This window comes from Schistocerca americana, chromosome 4 (assembly GCF_021461395.2).
Source record: "Schistocerca americana isolate TAMUIC-IGC-003095 chromosome 4, iqSchAmer2.1, whole genome shotgun sequence".
Classification (NCBI taxonomy): domain Eukaryota; kingdom Metazoa; phylum Arthropoda; class Insecta; order Orthoptera; family Acrididae; genus Schistocerca; species Schistocerca americana.
Window position 1 is genome coordinate 735,477,626 of NC_060122.1, and position 21,929 is coordinate 735,499,554.

General features: G+C 39.5%; 1 protein-coding gene across 1 annotated transcript in view; it reads left to right on the plus strand.

The window, feature by feature from the left end:
• Positions 1 to 21,929, plus strand: part of LOC124613763 — a 195,103-nt gene that overhangs the window by 70,086 nt on the left and 103,088 nt on the right. Inside the window, exons 4-6 of the mRNA XM_047142479.1 lie at positions 8,372 to 8,578; positions 8,664 to 8,857; positions 19,997 to 20,198. Coding sequence (XP_046998435.1) covers positions 8,372 to 8,578; positions 8,664 to 8,857; positions 19,997 to 20,198 — 603 coding nt within the window. The remainder of the gene's footprint in view (positions 1 to 8,371; positions 8,579 to 8,663; positions 8,858 to 19,996; positions 20,199 to 21,929) is intronic.

Below are 21,929 nucleotides of genomic sequence, written 5' to 3' on the forward strand. Positions count from 1 at the left end.
ACATTATTGAGCATATCTGGGATGTGTTGCACTGTGCTGTTCAGAAGAGATCTCTTATGGCTTTATGGACAGCCCTGCAGGATTAATGTTGTCAATTCCCTCGAGCCCCACTTTGGACATTAGTAGAGTCCATGCCACGTGTTGCAGCACTTCCACATGCTCACAGGGATGCTACAAGATATTAGGCAGGTGTACCAGTTTCTTTGGCTCTTCAGTGTATTCGGAAGCAAAAGATGAAGGAATTTTGTCATATTCTCACATTCTCACATCAGTATAGAAGTGAAATCTGGTAGGTGAAACTGGAACATTAGGTATGTGCAACTGGCATGTTTCCAGCCTGTGACCATTAGACACACGCCACACTCACCAGCAATGGCTCCTATCTAAACTTTATCCCAGGAGACAAACTGATGTGAGCAAAAATATGTTCCCACAGAACTCTTTGAAAATGTGGTACGGAAGGTGAAACATAATCTTCAGTGATGGCACTAAAGCTGCTCTTCCCTTATGCACTATTATTTTTCAAGGTTGACTACAGTGATAATCCAAAGTTATGCAGTTTCTGTTGATACAACTGTAGGAAGCTGAGAGAACAATGTTTTGTCATTCAGTTGCCTTATACTGTCAGTGCTGTAACAACTATAAATTGTAGCAATTGCTAATGGAAGCAGATCACAGCCATGAATCTGTTGAGAAACATGGGAGCTAAGAATTAGCAGTTTGCAACTGGTTCATGCAGACAACACAAAATTAATTTTTAATTAATGATGAGTCATGAAGCAGAGCAACAAACAGCTGTGCAGCAGGGAGAAAATTTGGTGTCCCAGAAGTAAATGTTCAGGCAACAGATGAAGAACAAATTAAAGAATGTCAGTTGTACACACCAAAGAAAGTTTCCAGAAACTGGAGCAGCAGGTTGTTCATTACATGCAAGAGAAATGTAATGAAGGTATAGTAAATTAATAAAATAACAAAAAGGTTGTGATGACCATACCAGGGACAAATGACATATGACAGGAAATTATGCATTATTAATTGAAATGTTATTTTTACATAATATTATGAGGTTATGGTGAGTCGTCTACATTGAGTAGCTCTGTATATTAGGTCATTGACACTCACACAGTCCAGTATCTGTAAATACTTTAAAGTTCTACTTCTTACCTCTTAGTTTCCTGTGATCCTTGTAAGGTCTATTAAGTCACCACTCCTTTAAACAGTTGCTGCCATGTTAGCCATAATGGAGGAAAGTCGGATATTCATGTTGCTAAGTCTGCTCGGACTGAAATATTCAGTGATTAACTAACTCACAAACATTTGTCTATGTTATATTGTATATTTTGCATGTAAACTATATAAAATATTAGTCCATTTTCTCATACAAATAAAGAGGTTTGTACAGAGACACTTTTTTTTTTGAAAAGGGATCGTTTCCAAAAGGTAACAAAAAACATTGTAAAGGTTCACTTTTTCTTTTGCGGAAATGCTTCTCTGACACTTTCTATTATGCTGTGTTTGTTACATAAAATCAGAGTTATGTTTCTCTAGAAATAGGTGCTTCTTTGTACAAATTTTTAGAGTGACTTTTTTTCACGAACTTTCTATCATCTAGTAAAAGGCTTTGTTATGACTCAAGAAATTATCCAAATATAGGCACTAGAGATAAAGAATTTTCCAATGGGATGCACGACAGAATTCAAAGCATGTACTGGCTGGTACCTAAGGACAAAGAAGTGGTCATATGTTAAGACACAGGTCATATGTTAAGACACAGAATGATGCTAGCCCAATAACTGCCCACAACATATGACTTGCATAGCAGTGTCATATAATCATCCTAAGGAAACAACACAACTAATTGCTAGGCCAAATGACAACACCCTTCAGATGCCATTAAGATTGTGCTCGACAGGATGGTGGATTAATAAGTATTATATCACTCCTCTTCACCTGAAAATATCTAGTTATATGCTTTCTTTTGGTGGCAATTGTTAAAACTGATTGGGAAAAATTGCAGGTCATCTTGAGTTTCAGCATTTCATTGACAGGGATCAGCAACATTATTTAAATTTCTTAAAGCATTTATTAACGGTTCTGTGAACAGTTCCCGTATTTATTAGGTGACTAGTTTTGAATGTTACAGGATCATTTTCAAGCCTGTCCTACCGAGGCTGCACTGACAGTGCCTGGTATTATTAATAAACATTCAGTGGCAACGCATGCTCTATAAGCGTTTGCAGGATGAAAAATTTATAGAGCATGTGTTTATTGTTGTTATTAAGATCAGGCTCTGTCAGTGCAGCCTCAGTAGGTCAGGCTTGTAAATGAACCTGTAAGGTTCAGAACTAGTTGCCTAATAAATACTGTAATTGTTGACAGAACCATTAACAAACATTTCCAGTGCAGGAGATTATATATATATTTCCTACGTGGAATGTTTCCCTCTATTATATTCATTTCAGCCTCATGTTACACTTTCCACCTTCTAATACCATGTCACCCTCACAACATCCCCACAACAACCCCATTAAGTATTATTTACATTCCCTCAGCAAACATGCCTTCACCCTAGCCAGATTACACCCCCATATTTTATTTCCTCAGGCTTGTCTGACATTTGGCATTACCCCCAAAGGCCTCACACTTAAAGTTCCCATCTCTGGCTGTAACCCTTCTTTCCATCAGTCCCTATACCAGTTCCAAACTGAACAATCCATTGCCCTCACCCACCTAATCCTTCACCTACACATCAACTCAGCCAATGAACACACCCGTAAACTCCTATCCTTAATAAAAGTCTTCAATCTTTCCTTTCCCACATCCACACCGGCTGTTCAGAGCATCCTCCTACAGGCCAACCACAAATTAGAACAGCATGCCACCCTCCACCTCAAAAAACTATCCAATCTCCTGGTTTCCCACCTCCGGAAAGGCAACTCACTCACCCTTCACAACATTTCCAGCAAATCTCAACCTCCTCTCATTGCACACAGACCCAGTCTCTCCCATCTACTCAATCTCCCAGTTACAGCTCCACTCCCCCCAAAACATCAAAATTCCAATCAACACAATCTGGAACCACAACACCCTAATTCAATAGTTAGCCTTTCCTCCAAACCTCTCTCCCAATCCGAAACCTCTGTCCTATCCAAAGGCCTCACCTTCAGCCCCACTCCCAGATTCAACCAAACAGCACTTGTCAAAGATTTACTGTCCTACACTCTCTGCTGGAAATATCACTTTGCCACAAAGAAAAATGATCCTAATCCTACTCCTACTCCTAATGATCCAACTCCCCAAGACACTATCCAAATTGAACCCTGCCTGGAACAGTTCTGTCCTCCGTCACAGCGGGACCCACCTCCTCTTCCTCAAAAGCACCCTCTCCAAACTTTCCAGGAATTTCTGACTTCCAGCCTTGCCTCTCAATCCTTCTTAAAAAAAACCTTAATCCTACTCCTAGCATCACCACTGCTGAAGCCCAGGCTATCCGTGATCTGAAGGCTGACCGTTCCATCGTCATTCTTCCGGCGGACAAGGGTTCCACGACCGTGGTACTTGATCGTCGGGAGTATGTGGCTGAGGGACTGCGTCAGCTTTCAGACAACACCACATACAAAGTTTGCCAAGGTAATCCCATTCCTGATGTCCAGGCAGAGCTTCAAGGGATCCTCAGAACCTTAGGCCCCCTACAAAACCTTTCACCTGACTCCATCAACCTCCTGACCCCACCAACACCCCACACCCCTACCTTCTACCTTCTTCCTAGAATTCACAAACCCAATCATCCCAGTCGTCCCATTGTAGCTGGTTACCAAGCCCCCACAGAATGTATCTCTGCCTACATAGATCAACACCTTCAACCCATTACATGCAGTCTCCCATCCTTCATCACAGACACCAACCACTTTCTCGAACGCCTGGAATCCTTACCCAGTCTGTTATCCCCGGAAACCATCCTTGTAACCATTGATGCCACTTCCTTATACACAAATATTCCGCACGTCCAGGGCCTCGCTACGATGGAGCACTTCCTTTCACGCTGATCACCTGCCACCCTACCTAAAACCTCTTTCCTCATTACCTTAGCCAGTTTCATCCTGACCCACAACTTCTTCACTTTTGAAGGCCAGACATACCAACAATTAAAGGGAACAGCCATGGATACCAGGATGGCCCCCTCGTACGCCAACCTATTCATGGGTCACTTAGAGGAAGCCTTCTTGGTTACCCAGGCCTGCCAACCCAAAGTTTGGTACAGATTTATTGATGACATCTTCATGATCTGGACTCACAGTGAAGAGGAACTCCAGAATTTCCTCTCTAACCTCAACTCCTTTGGTTCCATCAGGTTCACCTGGTCCTACTCCAAATCCCATGCCACTTTCCTTGACGTTGACCTCCACCTGTCCAATGGCCAGCTTCACACATACGTCCATATCAAACCCACCAACAAGCAACAGTACCTCCATTAAGACAGCTGCCACCCATTCCACATCAAACGGTCCCTTCCCTACAGCCTAGGTCTTCGTGGCAAACGAATCTGCTCCAGTCCGGAATCCCTGAACCATTACACCAACAATCTGAAAACAGCTTTCGCATCCCGCAACTACCCTCCCAACCTGGTACAGAAGCAAATAACCAGAGCCACTTCCTCATCTCCTCAAACCCAGAACCTCCCACAAAAGAACCCCAAAAGTGCCCCAATTGTGACAGGATACTTTCCGGGACTGGATCAGACTCTGAATGTGGCTCTCCAGCAGGGATATGACTTCCTCAAATCCTGCCCTGAAATGAGATCCATCCTTCATGAAATCCTCCCCACTCCACCAAGAGTGTCTTTCTGGCGTCCACCTAATCTTCGTAACCTCTTAGTTCATCCCTATAAAATCCCCAAACCACCTTCCCTACCCTCTGGCTCCTACCCTTGTAACCGCCCCCGGTGTAAAACCTGTCCCATGCACCCTCCCACCACCATCACCTACTCCAGTCCTGTAACCCGGAAGGTGTACACGATCAAAGGCAGACCCACGTGTGAAAGCACCCACGTGATTTACCAACTGACCTGCCTACACTGTGAAGCTTTATATGTGGGAATGACCAGCAACAAACTGTCGATTCGCATGAATGGCCACAGGCAGACAGTGTTTGTTGGTAATGAGGATCACCCTGTGGCTAAACATGCCTTGGTGCACAGCCAGCACATCTTGGCACAGTGTTACACCGTCCAGTGTGTGTGTGTGTGTGTGTGTGTGTGTGTGTGTGTGTGTGTGTGTGTGTGTGTATACCTGTCCTTTTTTCCTCCTTCCTCTTTTTTTCCCCCTGAGGTAAGTCTTTCCGCTCCTGGGATTGGAATGACTCCTTACCCTCTCCCTTAAAACCCACATCCTTTCGTCTTTCCCTCTCCTTCCCTCTTTCCTGATGAGGCAACAGTTTGTTGCGAAAGCTAGAATTTTGTGTGTATGTATGTGTTTCTATCGACCTGCCAGCGCTTTCGTATGGTAAGTCACATCATCTTTGTTTTTTATATATATATAAATAAAAACAAAGATGATGTGACTTACCAAATGAAAGTGCTGGCAGGTCGACAGACACACAAACAAACACACACACACACACACACACACACACACACACACACACACACACACACACAAAATTCAAGCTTTCGCAACAAACTGTTGCCTCATCAGGAAAGAGGGAAGGAGAGGGAAAGATGAAAGGATGTGGGTTTTAAGGGAGAGGGTAAGGAGTCATTCCAATCCCGGGAGCAGAAAGACTTACCTTAGGGGGAAAAAAGGACAGGTATACACTCGCGCACACACACACATATCCATCCACACATATCCATCCACACATATACAGACACAAGCAGACATATTTGAAGACAAAGAACTCTTTGTCTTATCCGGCACCAATGGTTAATGAAGGGTGGAGCACATTGAATAAGTTCCCAAGTAGGAGCGTGGCTTCACTAGTGTGGGCTGGAGCAAATCCAGGCACACTCAGATTGGAACTAGTAAACTTATTGCAATTTCTTTTATTTCCGTCAGTGATCATAAAACTTTTCAGTCCTTAGACTACATGGTTGCAGTGATGACCATCTTCAGATCCGCAGCAAAACATGGGAAATCCAGATATAACTAGTGGACAGTTTACATCTTGAAACAATAAAATATGCCATAATAAAAAGTATTACTTCAGAGATATGGAAACAGGCTTAAAATGTGGTGAGGTACTTGTGTTTTACAACATATTATAATAAAATGAAGCCCTAGTGGCATTGTCAAGAAATACATGCAAAATCAGCTTAGCTTTGTTACATGTATTTAAAATTTGTTATACACTGGGCTGCAGTGCCACCAGTCATTGTGTTAACAATGCTACTGTTCAAAATGAACTGAGGCATAGTAGTGACAAAATGTTTGTTGTAAACACAAGATGTCACTACCGTTAGTTCATTTATGTTCATTGATTTTTATAATTGTACAAACCCCAATAAAAAGGGAAAAGTACGATAAGTGTATTGGAAAATGTGAAGTTAGATGGGGTTTTAAAGTTAACACCACCCAAAAACTTAGTGAAAGATGGAGTTGAAAAGTGCACATTACAAATTTGATGATGGCTGTGTGGTGTACAGGATTGACTGTAATAATTGTCATAAGTATTGTGTTGACCAAACAAGCAACTCTTTCAATGTAAGGTTTAAGAAGCACATACAGCTACGTAACAAAACTGCCTTTGGGTACAATTTAGAAGAAACTCACCATACTACAGGGTGTATTGAGAATAGTATATGCATTCTCCACAGAACATAAAAAGGGCATACTTTTGATTTGTTAGAAGAGCTGGAAATTTATAAAGCCAAAAATGGGAGCCAGCAAGAGTGCCCAATGGGCAGCTTGATTTTGTACCCAATGCCTACTTTGGTTATTTGATAATGTTTTACATTAATCATTGAATTCCTTTTGTATGTATATCTTCCCTTTTCTGTAGTTTATATCAGTGACTATATAATCTTCTTGGCTGGTATAGTGTTTTAACCTTTTCTTGGTTTAGTATTTCAAATGGTAAGAGAGGCCACTGGCAGTTAAGTTCCTCAAATTACTACTCATTCTGCAGTCTGGCAGCTATGACAGCAAAGGGCACTGATTACTTCAGACTTTTGTTTAATCTTTTTAGCTTGTTCTGTAGTTATTTTATCAATCATATTATTTTATTAGCTCTGTAAGCTTCTTCTTGCCTATGTTATATTTTTATCTAAAATCACCACAAAAGTGTTTCAAATTCATATAGTGTCACTTTTCCTTTCTAACAAGTCTAAAATTTAGTGTTATTTGTTTTTTAATTTGTTAAATTTTATTAAAATTATTATTGTAATAACTTCTACATCTTACACTACTCCTCCTCCTCCTCCTCCTCCTCCTCCTCCGTCTATTGGCGCAAGAACACTGGTAAACACTACCACCCTGCATTTGTCCCTCAGTTCCTTATTGTTCTCTGTAAAGCCTTTGCACCATCAATAGCAGATGATTGACCCTACTTGTACTGCTTTTTTTAGTGTGTATTGCTTCCAGGACTGTTTTGGCATACTTACAATGACGTTTGCTAACATGTGGACTTTGATTTTGACTGGTCATTCACTTTTTGAATTCAGTTGTCACCCACTGGAACTGCCTGTTTGTTTCACTGATCTGTCTGTCACTGCCAGTGCAACTGATCATAAACTGTGTTCTGTCTAGGCAGAGGGAGATAGAAAAATCACTCCTGTAGGACATCAATCCATAACTCACACATGAACCAATAATTTAAAACAATAATCTCATCTTGTAATATGCAGATATGTCTATGTATGTACTCAAAAATCAATGGAAAATCCGGGATTTAATGTCAATATTGTGAAAAGCAAAGTTGCCACTCACTGTATAGTGGAGATGTTGAGTCGTCTATCGTGACTCAGCATCTGTGTATGTATCACAGTTTTTCCCTGTTTACTCAAAACTAAATTGAACCCAAAAATTAATAATTTGTCATGAGACAGTGTTTTCTACACCTTGTATTACATATCACCACCTCCTTCATGTAAACAGTCTTTGCTAATTTTGTTATTGTGTTATGAAGTTTGTTGTAGGTGAAGTTATCATTTTACAAGTAAATATTTGTGGCACATATTATTGACACTTAACCATTGACACAGCTTAGTTGGTTCCCAGTTAGTTCTTACATACACATACCGATCACTATGTTCTGCGATCCATGAACAACTGTGAAAGCAATTTTTCCTGATATTTTAAGTAACTCAAAGAAATTTTCATTTTTGAATACCTGAGTATTTTTTAAGGCTTTCAATTATTGTTTATATATTTTTCAGTCCTTGGTTTTGAAAATGATTAAGAGGAGGAAAGAAAACACCTTTCTAGGCTCTGAAGGCTTAAATGCTGCAAGAGATTTGGCATCAAAGTTAATCAGCAGGAGGATTATAACTGCAGCAGGGCCATTGGAGAAAATTTGGATAGCATGTGCTCTTAGTGAAATTACAGCTGTTATTAAAACTCCATTATCAGTACAAAATGAATTGGTATGTCTTTCAAACTTCTACATTTTTGTTATTCATTATGAAAATTTTTAAGGAAGGAATGACCTATATTACTCCTTTATTTCAGGTTAAACTTACATTCATTGTGGAGCAGTTGGAAGAAATAATAAGTGAGGAACAGGAAATACGTAACTCTTGTGTCACACTCATGAAGTCTTTAGTTGAGACAAACATTCTTTGCCTGTGTTTTTCTTTGGACCAGTCAGATGATGTAGAAAGATTCCTCATAAGAGTTTTTGACACTATGTTTCTGTTAGTTAGGTGAGTTTTATATGTTACAATCCTTAAGAATTTCAGTTTTGTCTCATAAACAAAAATTAGGATGGGTAACTACTCACTTGAAACTGATGCATGATGCACATGCTCACACACACGCACAGAGGTGGGAGAAAGGGGAAGGAAGCAAGTTCAGTTAAGTTCGTTTTCTTTTTAGAAATAAAGTTAAAAATTAATCCTAAAGTTTTACATACAGGTCATTTTGAGGTGGCCACAGTAACTTCTCTCCTTCCCTGTGTGTGCCTGTGATGATTCCCACATTAGAAGACACAGCAGTTACGATAAGAAATTAAAAAATTGTTTCTCTTCAAGTAAAGAAATAATATATTCTCATTATCATTCTACAGATAATACTGTAGTGGTAAATACTCTGTTAATAGTTACCAATAAGGAACCCTCTAGTATTGCTTTTTTTTTATTCTTAAGCATGCCTAAATAAATAAAATAAATTATTGCGATAAAATACAGCTTCTTTTGTTGAACTCAAGCCATCAGTCAATGGATTTTCCAGCATAAAGATTATATATATAAAAAAGCCCTTTCTTGAAATCTGTTACCAGAATATAATAAAATGTGAGTTTGTTTATGTTATATTAAAACTTCATTAAGTGTTCACATATTCACCACATTTAACCCACATTTTTCTTAGAGGAATTGATTTTTAACAGTTCTATTTTCATTAGCAACTGCAGGTCCATCATGTGGAAGTATGACACCAAACACTAAATTTCTGTTAATTTATCTTTTCCCCTCAAGAGAGTAGCAGTGTTTCTTTTTTTCTGGAGGCTATTCTTCCTTTGCTGTCTCTGACAGAATTGCAATGTCATCGGCGAACCTCAAAGTTTTTATTTCTTCTCCATGAATTTTAATACCTACTCCGAATTTTTCTTTTGTTTCCTTTACTGCTTGCTCAATATGCAGATTGAACAACATCGGGGAGAGGCTACAACCCTGTCTTACTCCCTTCCCAACCACTGCTTCCCTTTCATGTCCCTCGACTCTTATAACTGCCATCTGGTTTCTGTACAAATTGTAAATAGCCTTTCGCTCCCTGTATTTTACCCCTGCCACCTTCAGAATTTGAAAGAGAGTATTCCAATCAACATTGTCAAAAGCTTTCTCCAAGTCTACAAATGCTAGAAACGTAGGTTTGCCTTTCCTTAATCTTTCTTCTAAGATAAGTCGTAAGGTCAGTATTGCCTCACGTGTTCCAGTGTTTCTACGGAATCCAAACTGATCTTCCCCGAGGTTGGCTTCTACTAGTTTTTCCATTCGTCTGTAAAGAATTCGTGTTAGTATTTTGCAGCTGTGACTTATTAAGCTGATAGTTCGGTAATTTTCACATCTGTCAACACCTGCTTTCTTTGGGATTGGAATTATTATATTCTTCTTGAAGTCTGAGGGTATTTCACCTGTTTCATACATCTTGCTCACCAGATGGTAGAGTTTTGTCAGGACTGGCTCTCCCACGGCCGTCAGTAGTTCCAATGGAATATTGTCTACTCCGGGGGCCTTGTTTCGACTCAGGTCTTTCAGTGCTCTGTCAAACTCTTCACGCAGTATCATATCTCCCATTTCATCTTCATCTACATCCTCTTCCATTTCCATAATATTGTCCTCAAGTGCATCGCCCTTGTATAGACCCTCTATATACTCCTTCCACCTTTCTGCTTTCCCTTCTTTGCTTAGAACTGGGTTTCTATCTGAGCTCTTGATATTCATACAAGTCGTTCTCTTATCTCCAAAGGTCTCTTTAATTTTCCTGTAGGCGGTATCTATCTTACCCCTAGTGAGATAGGCCTCTACATCCTTACATTTGTCTTCTAGCCATCCCTGCTTAGCCATTTTGCACTTCCTGTCGATCTCATTTTTGAGACGTTTGTATTCCTTTTTGCCTGTTTCACTTACTGCATTTTTATATTTTCTCCTTTCATCAATTAAATTCAATATTTCTTTTGTTACCCAAGGATTTCTACTAGCCCTCGTCTTTTTACCTACTTGATCCTCATGCTGCCTTCACTAGTTCATCCCTCAGAACTACCCATTCTTCTGCTACTGTATTTATTTCCCCCATTCCTGTCAATTGCTCCCTTATGCTCTCCCTGAATCTCTGTACAACCTCTGGTTCTTTTAGTTTATCCAGGTCCCATCTCCTTAAATTCCCACCTTTTTGCAGTTTCTTCAGTTTTAATCTACAGGTCATAACCAATAGATTGTGGTCAGAGTCCACATCTGCCCCTGGAAATGTCTTACAATTTAAAACCTGGTTCCTAAATCTCTGTCTTACCATTATATAATCTATCTGATACCTTTTAGTATCTCCAGGGTTCTTCCATGTATACAACCTTGTTTCATGATTCTTAAACCAAGTGTTAGTTATGATTATGTTGTGCTCTGTGCAAAATTCGACCAGGCGGCTTCCTCTTTCATTTCTGTCCCCCAATCCATATTCACCTACTATGTTTCCTTCTCTCCCTTTTCCTACACTCGAATTCCAGTCACCCGTGACTATTAAATTTTCGTCTCCCTTCACAATCTGAATAATTTCTTTTATTTCATCATACATTTCTTCAATTTCTTCGTCATCTGCAGAGCTAGTTGGCATATAAACCTGTACTACTGTAGTAGGTGTGGGCTTCGTATCTATCTTGGCCACAATAATGCATTCACTATGCTGTTTGTAGTAGCTTACCCGCATTCCTATTTTCCTATTCATTATTAAACCTACTCCTGCATTACCCCTATTTGATTTTGTGTTTATAACCCTGTAGTCACCTGACCAGAAGTCTTGTTCCTCCTGCCACCGAACTTCACTAATTCCCACTATATCTAACTTCAACCTATCCATTTCCCTTTTTAAATTTTCTAACCTACCTGCCAGATTAAGGGATCTGACATTCCACGCTCCGATCCGTAGAATGCCAGTTTTCTTTCTCCTGATAACGACATCCTCTTGAGTAGTCCCCACCCGGAGATCCGAATGGGGGACTATTTTACCTCCGGAATATTTTACCCAAGAGGACGCCATCATCATGTAATCATACAGTAAAGCTGCATGCCCTCGGGAAAAATTACAGCTGTAGTTTCCCCTTGCTTTCAGCCGTTCGCAGTACCAGCACAGCAAGGCCGTTTTGGTTATTGTTACAAGGCCAGATCAGTCAATCATCCAGACTGTTGCCCTTGCAACTACTGAAAAGGCTGCTGCCCTCTTCAGTAATGTATCTTATGTCAGTAATGTATCTTATGTCACTCATTGTGTAGAAATGATCATTGCACTCAGAAATACTTGTTCGGGTTCTAGATTTTCCAGCAAATCTATGTACATAATTCCACATAAAAATTATCGCCTATCTTCACACCTAGCAAACATGAACAGCAATACAATATGTAAGTTACCTTTACAATAATTCCTTAATATTCCAACTGCTGTGAACCTATCTTATTTAAAGGAACTGTCCATTGGTTTGAAGTTCCAAAATCAGCACTTTACTTGTTGTAGTGGTGTTGTTGACTGTAACAGTAAACAGGCATTTCAATGAAATGCAAAAATATTTGCAATTGGAGCTTAGTGAAACCAGTAAAGAGTTTGGTGAAGTGAATGATTGATACATTCAAGACCAGGATGGTACTGAGTGGAAAGAGGGGCTAAGTTGTTTTCTGGAGGGATCAGCAGTACCAGGATTGGGTGTGATGATCCAGGAAATCTGCTTTTGAACTAGACTGGTGTGGTAATTAGATCTAGTGAAGGCTGAGATGGGGATGGTTGTGTATTGCTGTAGAGAGTCTGCATCTGAACAAATATTTTTGCCATGAATGCCAAGGCTGTATGGGAGGGAACACTTGACAGAGAGAAGATGGCAACTGTCGAAATGTAAGTACTGTTGTTTCCTCATAGATTTAATGTGATCAGAAGTGTGTAGCTGACCCTCAGTGAGGATTAGGTCAACATCAAGGAAATGGTATGGAATTCAGAATTAGTACCATGTGAAATTTAATTGAAAGAATGTAGTTAGAGATTTCAAACATGTTAATAAATTAACATCCACATAAGTCCATGTGGCAAAGATGTCGTCATTGTATCCAACCACAACAGTGGTTGAAGGCTCATGGATTCCAAGAAAGCCTGCTCCACATGACCCATGAAAAGGATGGCATGGGAAGGAGCCATCCTGGTTCCCATGGCTGTGCCCTTGATCTGTTTGTGTGTCTACCCCTCACAGTAATGTTATTGTTCAAAAGTATGAAGTATGAAGTTGCTTAAGGAGAGCAGGAAGGATATCATAGGGGTTCTGAAATCAGGTGGGTGCTGGTTGAGGTAATAGTCAGCAAAAGAAATAACATGTACACAAGGAATATTGTTTCAGAGGAAGGTTGCCTTGATGATAAGCAATGTTTGTGACACTATTGGGATGGGCAAACATTCCAGATGATCTAAGAAATGGTTTCTCTCTTTAATATAAAAGGGTTTTTACGTAATAGGAAGAAGGTAACAGCTGATAGCATATGATTTGGGTGGGAAAGAAATTGTATGGATTGAGATCTTAGTACTTGTGAGTGGCCTTAGTTTTTAAGGAGGGACTGTAGATTAGTCTGTACCACAAAGGTAAGGTCTTCATGGCAGATGCAGTATGTAGAAGTGTCAGAAAACTGGTCAAGACCCTCACTTATGTACTCTCATGTCAAACACCACAGTGATAGATCGCTTGTCTGCCATGAAGTTAATGATGTAGTCATCAGTTTTTATGGAGCAAAGACTGTTTTGTAGAGGTTATGGTCATATTGTAGGGACCTGAGAAAGGGTTGTAAAACAGTACTGGGTGTTAAGGATTCTTGGAAAGCTTGTAAATGGTGATTTTGGGGTAGTGGTGGTGGATCAAGTTGGGATCATGGTCTGAACTGTTAGTCAGGATTCAATGTCTGGTTTACTGTTGGAAAGGTTCTGAGACTGAGTTGAAAAGGGATAATTCCAGTTGACATTACAAGTGAAGAAAAGTAGGCTTGTAGCCAAAGCACCATGATTCAATGCTGGTTTAGAGCTGAAATCAAGAGCTTTTCATAATACAGGTAATTGAGGTGGTGAGAGGGACTTAGATGAGAGCTTGAGAACAATTAACTTTTGTGGCTAGTTCTTGTGGTAAACAGTTTGCATTGCTCTGGGAGGCAATGGTGAAGGCTGGGGGTTAAGGAGGTTGCCAAGCTTGGTTGTAGAACACCATAGTATTTATGTGCAGAGAGAAGCAGCCAATCATACATTGTCACCCGCAAATCTATTGCATGGGCCAAACTCATCTCTGGCACAATGTCAACATGAAGTAACTGGCCCTATATCACAGCAGCTGGTGATGTTTCAGCATCCATACCACTCCCCAGACATGCAGCAAGAATTTTCCGTATTTCCCACATGGTGGCTGTTGCCCTGCCCCGCCCTGCTCCGGATGTTCAGGAGAAAGTAGGATAGCTTTTTGAGGTGAAGTCTGGTCTGTTGTTGCAGTTCAAAGTTGGCTTGGTGGATAATACCATCCAAGGAAATGTGAGGGGCAGAAAACAGCAGGACTTTGTAGGAGGAGAGAAGTCTACTGGAGTGGAAATTGACAGACGTGGTATGTAGGTCACTTATACACCTGGTAAGTGCAAGAGATCGCTGTATTTGAAACTGTAAAAGGGTCTCTTAAAGAATGGGATTACATCCACAAATAGGGACTTTCAATGTTAGGTCTTTGGGGATAACTCCCAGGGACAAGCAGTGTCCAAGAAACTAAATGTGGGATCTTAGTTTAGTTTGGGTAAAAGCATGTTTCTGAAAAGATTGAGTATAATGTAATGGGATTCATCATTATGACAAAGGATAAGGGTTTAGAATATTAAGAGATTGTGGGAGTAGCGAAGAAAAGCAGAGAGCAAAAAATGGAGGACAAACAAGCAAAAAGCCCAGAAAACTCAAAAAAAAATGTAGAAAAATAAGAAAAAATTGAACAAAAATCATGATCAGGCAAGGGTTAACAAGAGGTAGTGAGCGAATGAGAAAAGTGGACTACGTATAGTAAGAAAAAACTGCTATTTATTATGTTAATTAAGAAAGTTATGAAAGACATGACAATGGACAAAAGCTTAGAAATAGGGCAAATAAAGAGGAAGTCATTGGAGAAAAAAAATCTTCTGTGGGGAATAAAATAATGCAGGTGGTGACAGTAACAGTCAGTGCGATTTGTTGAAAAAAAAATAATTCACAAAAGCATGTAAGAATGACTTAGATGCTAAGGAAAGTGGCAAGAAGTAAAGTGGTGTCAAATATGGAATTAAATCAGCAAAAAACAATCAGGCCGATGACATGCAGTGGACAATAACTGTTGAGTTACATGAAAGTTCATAAATAAAAAGTGACACATTTAAGCATGTGGAATTCACTACAAGAATATATAGGAATATAAAGTAGATCAATAATAGGCAGCACAGGTAAGCAAACGACTGAAAGTGCACAAAAAATTGAAAACAGATGGTAGTTTGAAAAAGATCAACAACAACAACAACAACAGAGACTGAAAATTGGGTTACAAGGAATGATGGCAGCAAGGGATAATACATCAACAAAAAATGACTGATTTTGAAAATGTAATATAATTGGACAGATTTAAAAAATGTACTCACAAAGTGCTGGCAGAAGAAAACCCGCACAAAAGTTAGGGAAATGTTCAAACTGGCTCCTTTTGGCATAAGTGTTCAAGGGAAAGGAAGAGTGTTGAAGGAAGAGGACTGGCAAGGAAATGGGAAGAGCTATAGATAAGTTAACCAGAACCCCATGTCAGGGGACTTACCGAATGGGATGAGAAGTAAAGACTGGTCATTAGGGACTGAGATCTTAAGAGTGGAAGATAGCGTTATAAGCAAGGCACTGATTACTGGGGAAAAAAAAGAAACATGACACAATATTTAATACAAGTGAAAAGCTAAGTGCATTATATGTGATGGGTAGGTGAAGGAAGAGGGGGGGGGGGGGAATAGACAGATTAGAATATAAGACATAGAAAACTAAATGAAATGAAGAAAAGAAATAGGTAACAGAAAGAAATGCTATGAAATTAACATAAATTTTGGCCCACTGGATGGTGAGAACCAAGCACACAGTTTGATGCCTGTTCCCTTGCAGAGTTCTGAGAAACTGGTGTCAGCAGGAAGAATCTAGCTGGTGTGTGTGGTGAAATATCCACTGAGGTCATGTTTGTCATGATGTAGAGCATGCTGTGCAATAGGATATTGTTTTTTGCTATCATACACAATCTATTCATGTCCATTCATACTAACTGATACACCAATTTGGAAGATGGAGCAGTGATAACATAATGACCAGTACACGGTAAGTCTCATTGCATAGGTGGTCTCCCTTTGATAGTACAGGGTGTCCATAATGAACAGAAAGAGAACCACTGCATGGAATGACATCAGATTTGAACAGCAAATTATTCATTCAGGGAAAAGTCATGGAGCAACAAAATTATGAAAAATTTTCCAGCTGTGAGCATCTTAACATAAATGTGGGCAGCTACAAATGACAGATGAATCAGAATATGATCACTGTGGTTTGCTGCGCATTACACTGTCTGCACTGTTTAATGTGCATGACTGCACAAGTTCATCAGTCAACAGTTATGGCACAGTTAGCTAGGTAAACCCATCCACCACCACAATGTTTTATGTCCATGTTCTGAGGTTTTCTTTTTTCTTGACACCCGTCTCACTATGATGCTGCACGGGCGCTGAAGACCTTGCTGTCGTGCACCCACAAACACCTCTTCTACTACTCTACTACCACCACAATGTCATATCACATTGGATGGAAAAAAAATGGTTTTAATTGTTCTAAGACCCAAAACTGGATGAACAGCAAAAGACATCAGTTTTTTATTGTCCTGGTGTCAAAAACCATGTAAAGATAAAATGACAGTGGTTTCCAATTGTCGTGAGATGGCTGGTGCAGGACATTTACAGTAATGCTATCCATTTTTCTGCTACTGATTGAAATCATGAAACAGCATGCTCCACAACAGATTGGAGAGTCTTAGGGTCACGTTCAGAATGTGATGCACAAGGTGTGTCTTCAATTTTGCTGTGTTCCTAATTGGAGCACTGAACACAACATATCTCAGATAACCCCAAAGCTAGAAATGATAATTCTAGCATTTATAAAATGCCTCTGCCATTGGCTGTGCAATGTACGGAGGAGAGCCATCTTGCATAAAAGTAATCCTACCCACACATCCATGTTGTTGAAGGGCTAGAATCATGTTGGTGCACAAAAGATTCTCATAGTGTTGACTAGTGATGGTACAGGTAACAGACTCATCTCCTCAAAAAAATTTTGCCCTGTGGTAAACGATGCCGTCAACCTGCACCACAGTCAGCTTTGCAGAATGAAGTGGTATCAGTTGATGTGCACACAGATTTTTTCCCCATGTTCTACAGTTCTGTATATTGACATGTCCTTGGAGATGAAAATTGACTTTGTCTATCCCTGGAATGTTCTATGGCCATTTACTTGTCACCAAGAAAATCTAGAGCAAACATTTGTCTTATTGACAGGTCACCAAAAATCAACTTCTGAACATGGATGATTTTGTGTGGGTAGCAATCCAGAATGTTTTGTAGGATTTATGCACCATGCTCACAGGCATGTCCAACATCAGGTACTCCCCAGGCATTGCATATTTGCACACCATCACTCAACCACTCCTGCAGCACTATGGACACTTCAACAGATGTCATATCAACTGCTTTCCTCTCTCTGCCACATTGCACTTCAAAAGAACACGTCTTTTCAAAGTTTATAATCATTTCCCCCAGATCCTTAGCAGATATTGAACCAGTGCCGTTCTTCATAACATTGAGTGTCCAGCTCTTCTGCAGGGCTACCAGCACACAGTCACCTTTGCATACAAGAGCTTCACAAGCAGTGCATGATCCTTCATTGAGACAGTCATGTTAGGTCTCTCAGACACAAACTGAGAGACAGCAATGTACCATGCATCTCTTTGTGTGTACATCCATCCATTGGTCAGTTTTTGTTCCATGACATTCTCCTTGTATCAGTAATAGGGCAAGCTGTGCAGCAGGGACAGTCACAGGCGGTAGGACCCACATGGCAGGGGAATAGGTATAGAATGTGCATAGAATGTGAGCAGGAGATTGTGAAGATTGGGGAGGGAGCAGGGAGTGCAAAAAGTTATTCTAGATGTTGTAGGTAAATTTCTGAAGTGAATGGAACTCATTTCAGTGCATGATTCTAGGCCAGTATGGGCTATGGGCTTTGAAGTTGCTGATTAGTACATTCAGGACAGGATAGTATTGAGTGACAAGAGGAGTGCAGAATCAAGGTTGGATATGATGGCTAGGGAAATCTGCCTTTGAAGTAGGCTGGTGGAATAATTACTTGAAATGACGGCTGAGGTGAGAGTGGTGGTGTATTGCTGTAAGTGTGCTGATCCATCCAAAAAACAGCTTGGGAGTACACCTTTTCTCACTCAGTACTATCCTGACCTATGACCTAAAATAATGCCCTGAAATGAGGTCCATTTTACCCACCTCACATAGAATAGCTTTTCATGCATCTACCCCTTCCCCAGTTCCAGCTATAGTCTGTTCAGATGCTATGCCCCTTCTGCAATTATTTCCATACCTTACATCTCCTACCTCTGTGGGTGCCCCCCTATAAAAAGTCCTGGGCATTCTCCAATCACCACCCATACCAGCCCTGCAAGTGGCAAAACATATACTACCAAAGGGACAACCACCTGTGAAATGACAGATCTTGTACCAGTTATGTAATAACTGCTTGGCCTTCTGCATTGGTATAACTACCATCAAGTTACCGTTTGGAATGAATGAGCATAGACGGAGAGTGTATACTAGCAACACACAATAACTTGGTGCAGAGAATGCTCTAAAACACCTACTGTCTTGGTCTCAGTGCCTGTTTCACCACACATTCCATCTGGATTCTGTCTCCTGAAACCAATTTCTCAGATCTCCAAAGGTGGTATTTGGCTTTACATCATGTGCTTGGTTCTTGGCATCCACCATGTTTAAATTTGTTCATTTATTTGGTGTCACAACTGCTTGTTAGTAACAATTATTTCCTTCACTCCCTTTTAGTTTGTATATCTTATATTTTCTAACCTGTCTAACCACCCTCCTTCCCCTCACACCAGTCTATCACATATAATGCACTTAGCTTTCCACTCTTAACACCTGCATGATGGTTTTCAGAAATTTGTCTCACTTATAACCCTATTTCCACTTTTAAGCTCTCTGGTTTTCAGATCTCATCCTGTGCAGTCCATAAAGATTGGTTGTCCCTTCTCATACTGTTCGGGAAGTCTCCCCTGATCTGGGTTTCTGAGAGAATTTTGCAAACTCTCCCCATTTCCCAAACCTCTACAGTCATTTCCCTTCATCCATACTCCTTTCCCTTCATCCATACTCCTTTCCCTTCATCCATATTCCTTTCCCTTCATCCATATTCCTTTCCCTTCATCCATATTCCTTTCCCTTCATCCATATTCCTTTCCCTTCATCCCTTCTGCCAAGAGCTGCTACTGGCTGTGAAAGTTTGCACATTTCCCCAAGTTTTGTGTGTGTTTCCTTCTGCTGGCACTTGATGAGTAAATCTGTTCATATATCCAATTGTATTATGTACAGTAATGAGGTTCGTTCTTAACAAAATTTACAAATTTATTTTTTGTTCTTAACTCAGATTACTCTGATCGAATTTAATGAAATGTACAGTGAAGGATATTGGTGGTATGCCAGGAAACATTAGATGTTTGCTTTTTCCAGCATAGCTCCAGCAAAACTCGTTATGTTCAACTTATTTACTCTGTTCCTACAGAGTTCCAACAATGTTTTTCAAACCTTATGCATTGGTAATAAGTCACTTTCTGTAATTTGGTGTATATTTGTAGGATTTGGTGCTGTTAAAAAAATTACTTGTTAACTGTTGACATTTTAAAAAGTAAATGTTTGTCTAGAATTATGAAGCATGCATCCAAAACAGTGGAGCACCTGGAGTAAAATTACACTATATTGTGGCATTTAAAAAAGTGTAAAGATTTGTATGTTTTCCTTTCTTTCTAGATATGACAAGGATTGTGATACAAAGGAACACATCTATGAAATACTAAGGCAGCTTTGCCATAAAATGGCAATAAACAGATTTCCTGCACAGTGTGTGGATATTGTTCTACATCATTTTCTTTATGAAAAAGTGAATGATGCTTTCTTGTTGGCATACAAAGTAATTAGCAGTATTCCAGCTTTTGTGCAATCTCTATGTAGAGTAAGTATCTTTTTTCTTCAATAATCAGGGATGTCTGCCAAGGTGGACATGTCTGTCATGTTATTGATAGAGGTACTACAGTTGGTAGGGAGTGATGGATTTTCCACCTGTTCTGTTGGCAAAATTTCTATTTTATGAAGTTGGGAAAGCACATAAATTACACCATAACAACCAAGATCATTATGAAATTGTAAGAATCATCTCAACATAAAGATACAAATATGCCATATCTAACTCTGCATCCACTTTTCATTTAATATTTTTCTTCTACATAGTTTTAGCATTTCAAATTTCAGAAACTTGCACGCTGTTCATATTATATGATCTTGTCTAGATTAGTGAATAAATTTTTTCAAAATTTCCAGGTTTCTAAGAATAACATTTTTGTGTTTATTTTTACAATCGGTCTAGTTTGAATCTGATAGATAGCATGCCTAAGAACATTACCTGCATCTACTAATAAACATGCTGTTAATGGAATATTGTTAACACTTGTGTGGATGACATTATATTCGGCAGCTAGAGCAGGAATGTGAATCATATTGGGCCTTATATAGACTTCAGAAAGTCCCTCATATTCCATGGAGAGAGATGTGAGGTATGAGGAATGAAGCTCAGAAACCATATTTTAAGTAATATTTTGTTCCTCCAAATACAATCTTAATAGAGCAGAAGGAATTAAACAACAGTCTTTTGAATTCAATTTTAACTCCACTGTATTACCCAAGAGACTTTTAACATGTTCTTGCAGGTTGATGGAAACTTAAATGCCCATACATCTGACTCATTTCTGATAAAATTGTAGTAAACATATTTTGTACAGTATTTGGAAAAAAGTAAAAAATTGGTATCAACAAGACTCCGGCCGGCACCCACCTCGTGGTCCGTCGCCGGCTGGCCCCTGCCAACCCGAGAGGCAGTGTGGTTTCAGTTGCCTGAGACTGCCATCGCTTGTGCGTGAGCATGGGCGTGTGCGTGCATGTGTGTCTATTTTTGACGAAAACCTTAATGGCTGAAAGCTTTAATTGCGAGTGTCTTTTTGTTGTGCCTATCTGCAACTCAGCATCTCCACTATATGGTGAGTAGCAACTTTCCTTCTCATAATGTTGTTACATTACATCTTGGATTTTCCATTGTTTGAAAGATAATGATGTGTTTTATTATTTTTGATGATCTGCAATTTGAAAGAAAATTGCACAATATGTACAGTACTCAATGTTGCCTAGTTCAAAAATAGAGCATCGATATAGTTACACCACATTTGTTTATATACACTTACCTTTTTCATTACTCAATCATGTCTGTCAGCTCCATTATTTTGCTTAAATTTTTGACCGCATTAGCTAATGGAGTGCATTCTCAAAAAAAAAAAAAAAAAAAAAAAAAAATCCCTACTGCAGAGACAGGCTTCCTAAGCATTAAGACCCTAAAATTATTCATTATTTTACTATTTCATTATTGCTTCATTATCTAATAAACACCTGCTCTTCTTATCTGATGCAAAATAGGTTCTACTGAAAAACACTCCACAGTAACAGATCCTTATGTTAAGGCAAAGTTAACTCTCATTACTGATCAGACAAAATGATCACTCAGAAAAACAATTATTTCACTGTATTCTATCAAATTGCTTGAGATTCTAGCCTGAAAGGTGATATACATACAAATCTTGCTTATTCTTTCCACACACTTACTCCAGGCAACTATTTTTAAAATTCTATTTCCTTAATG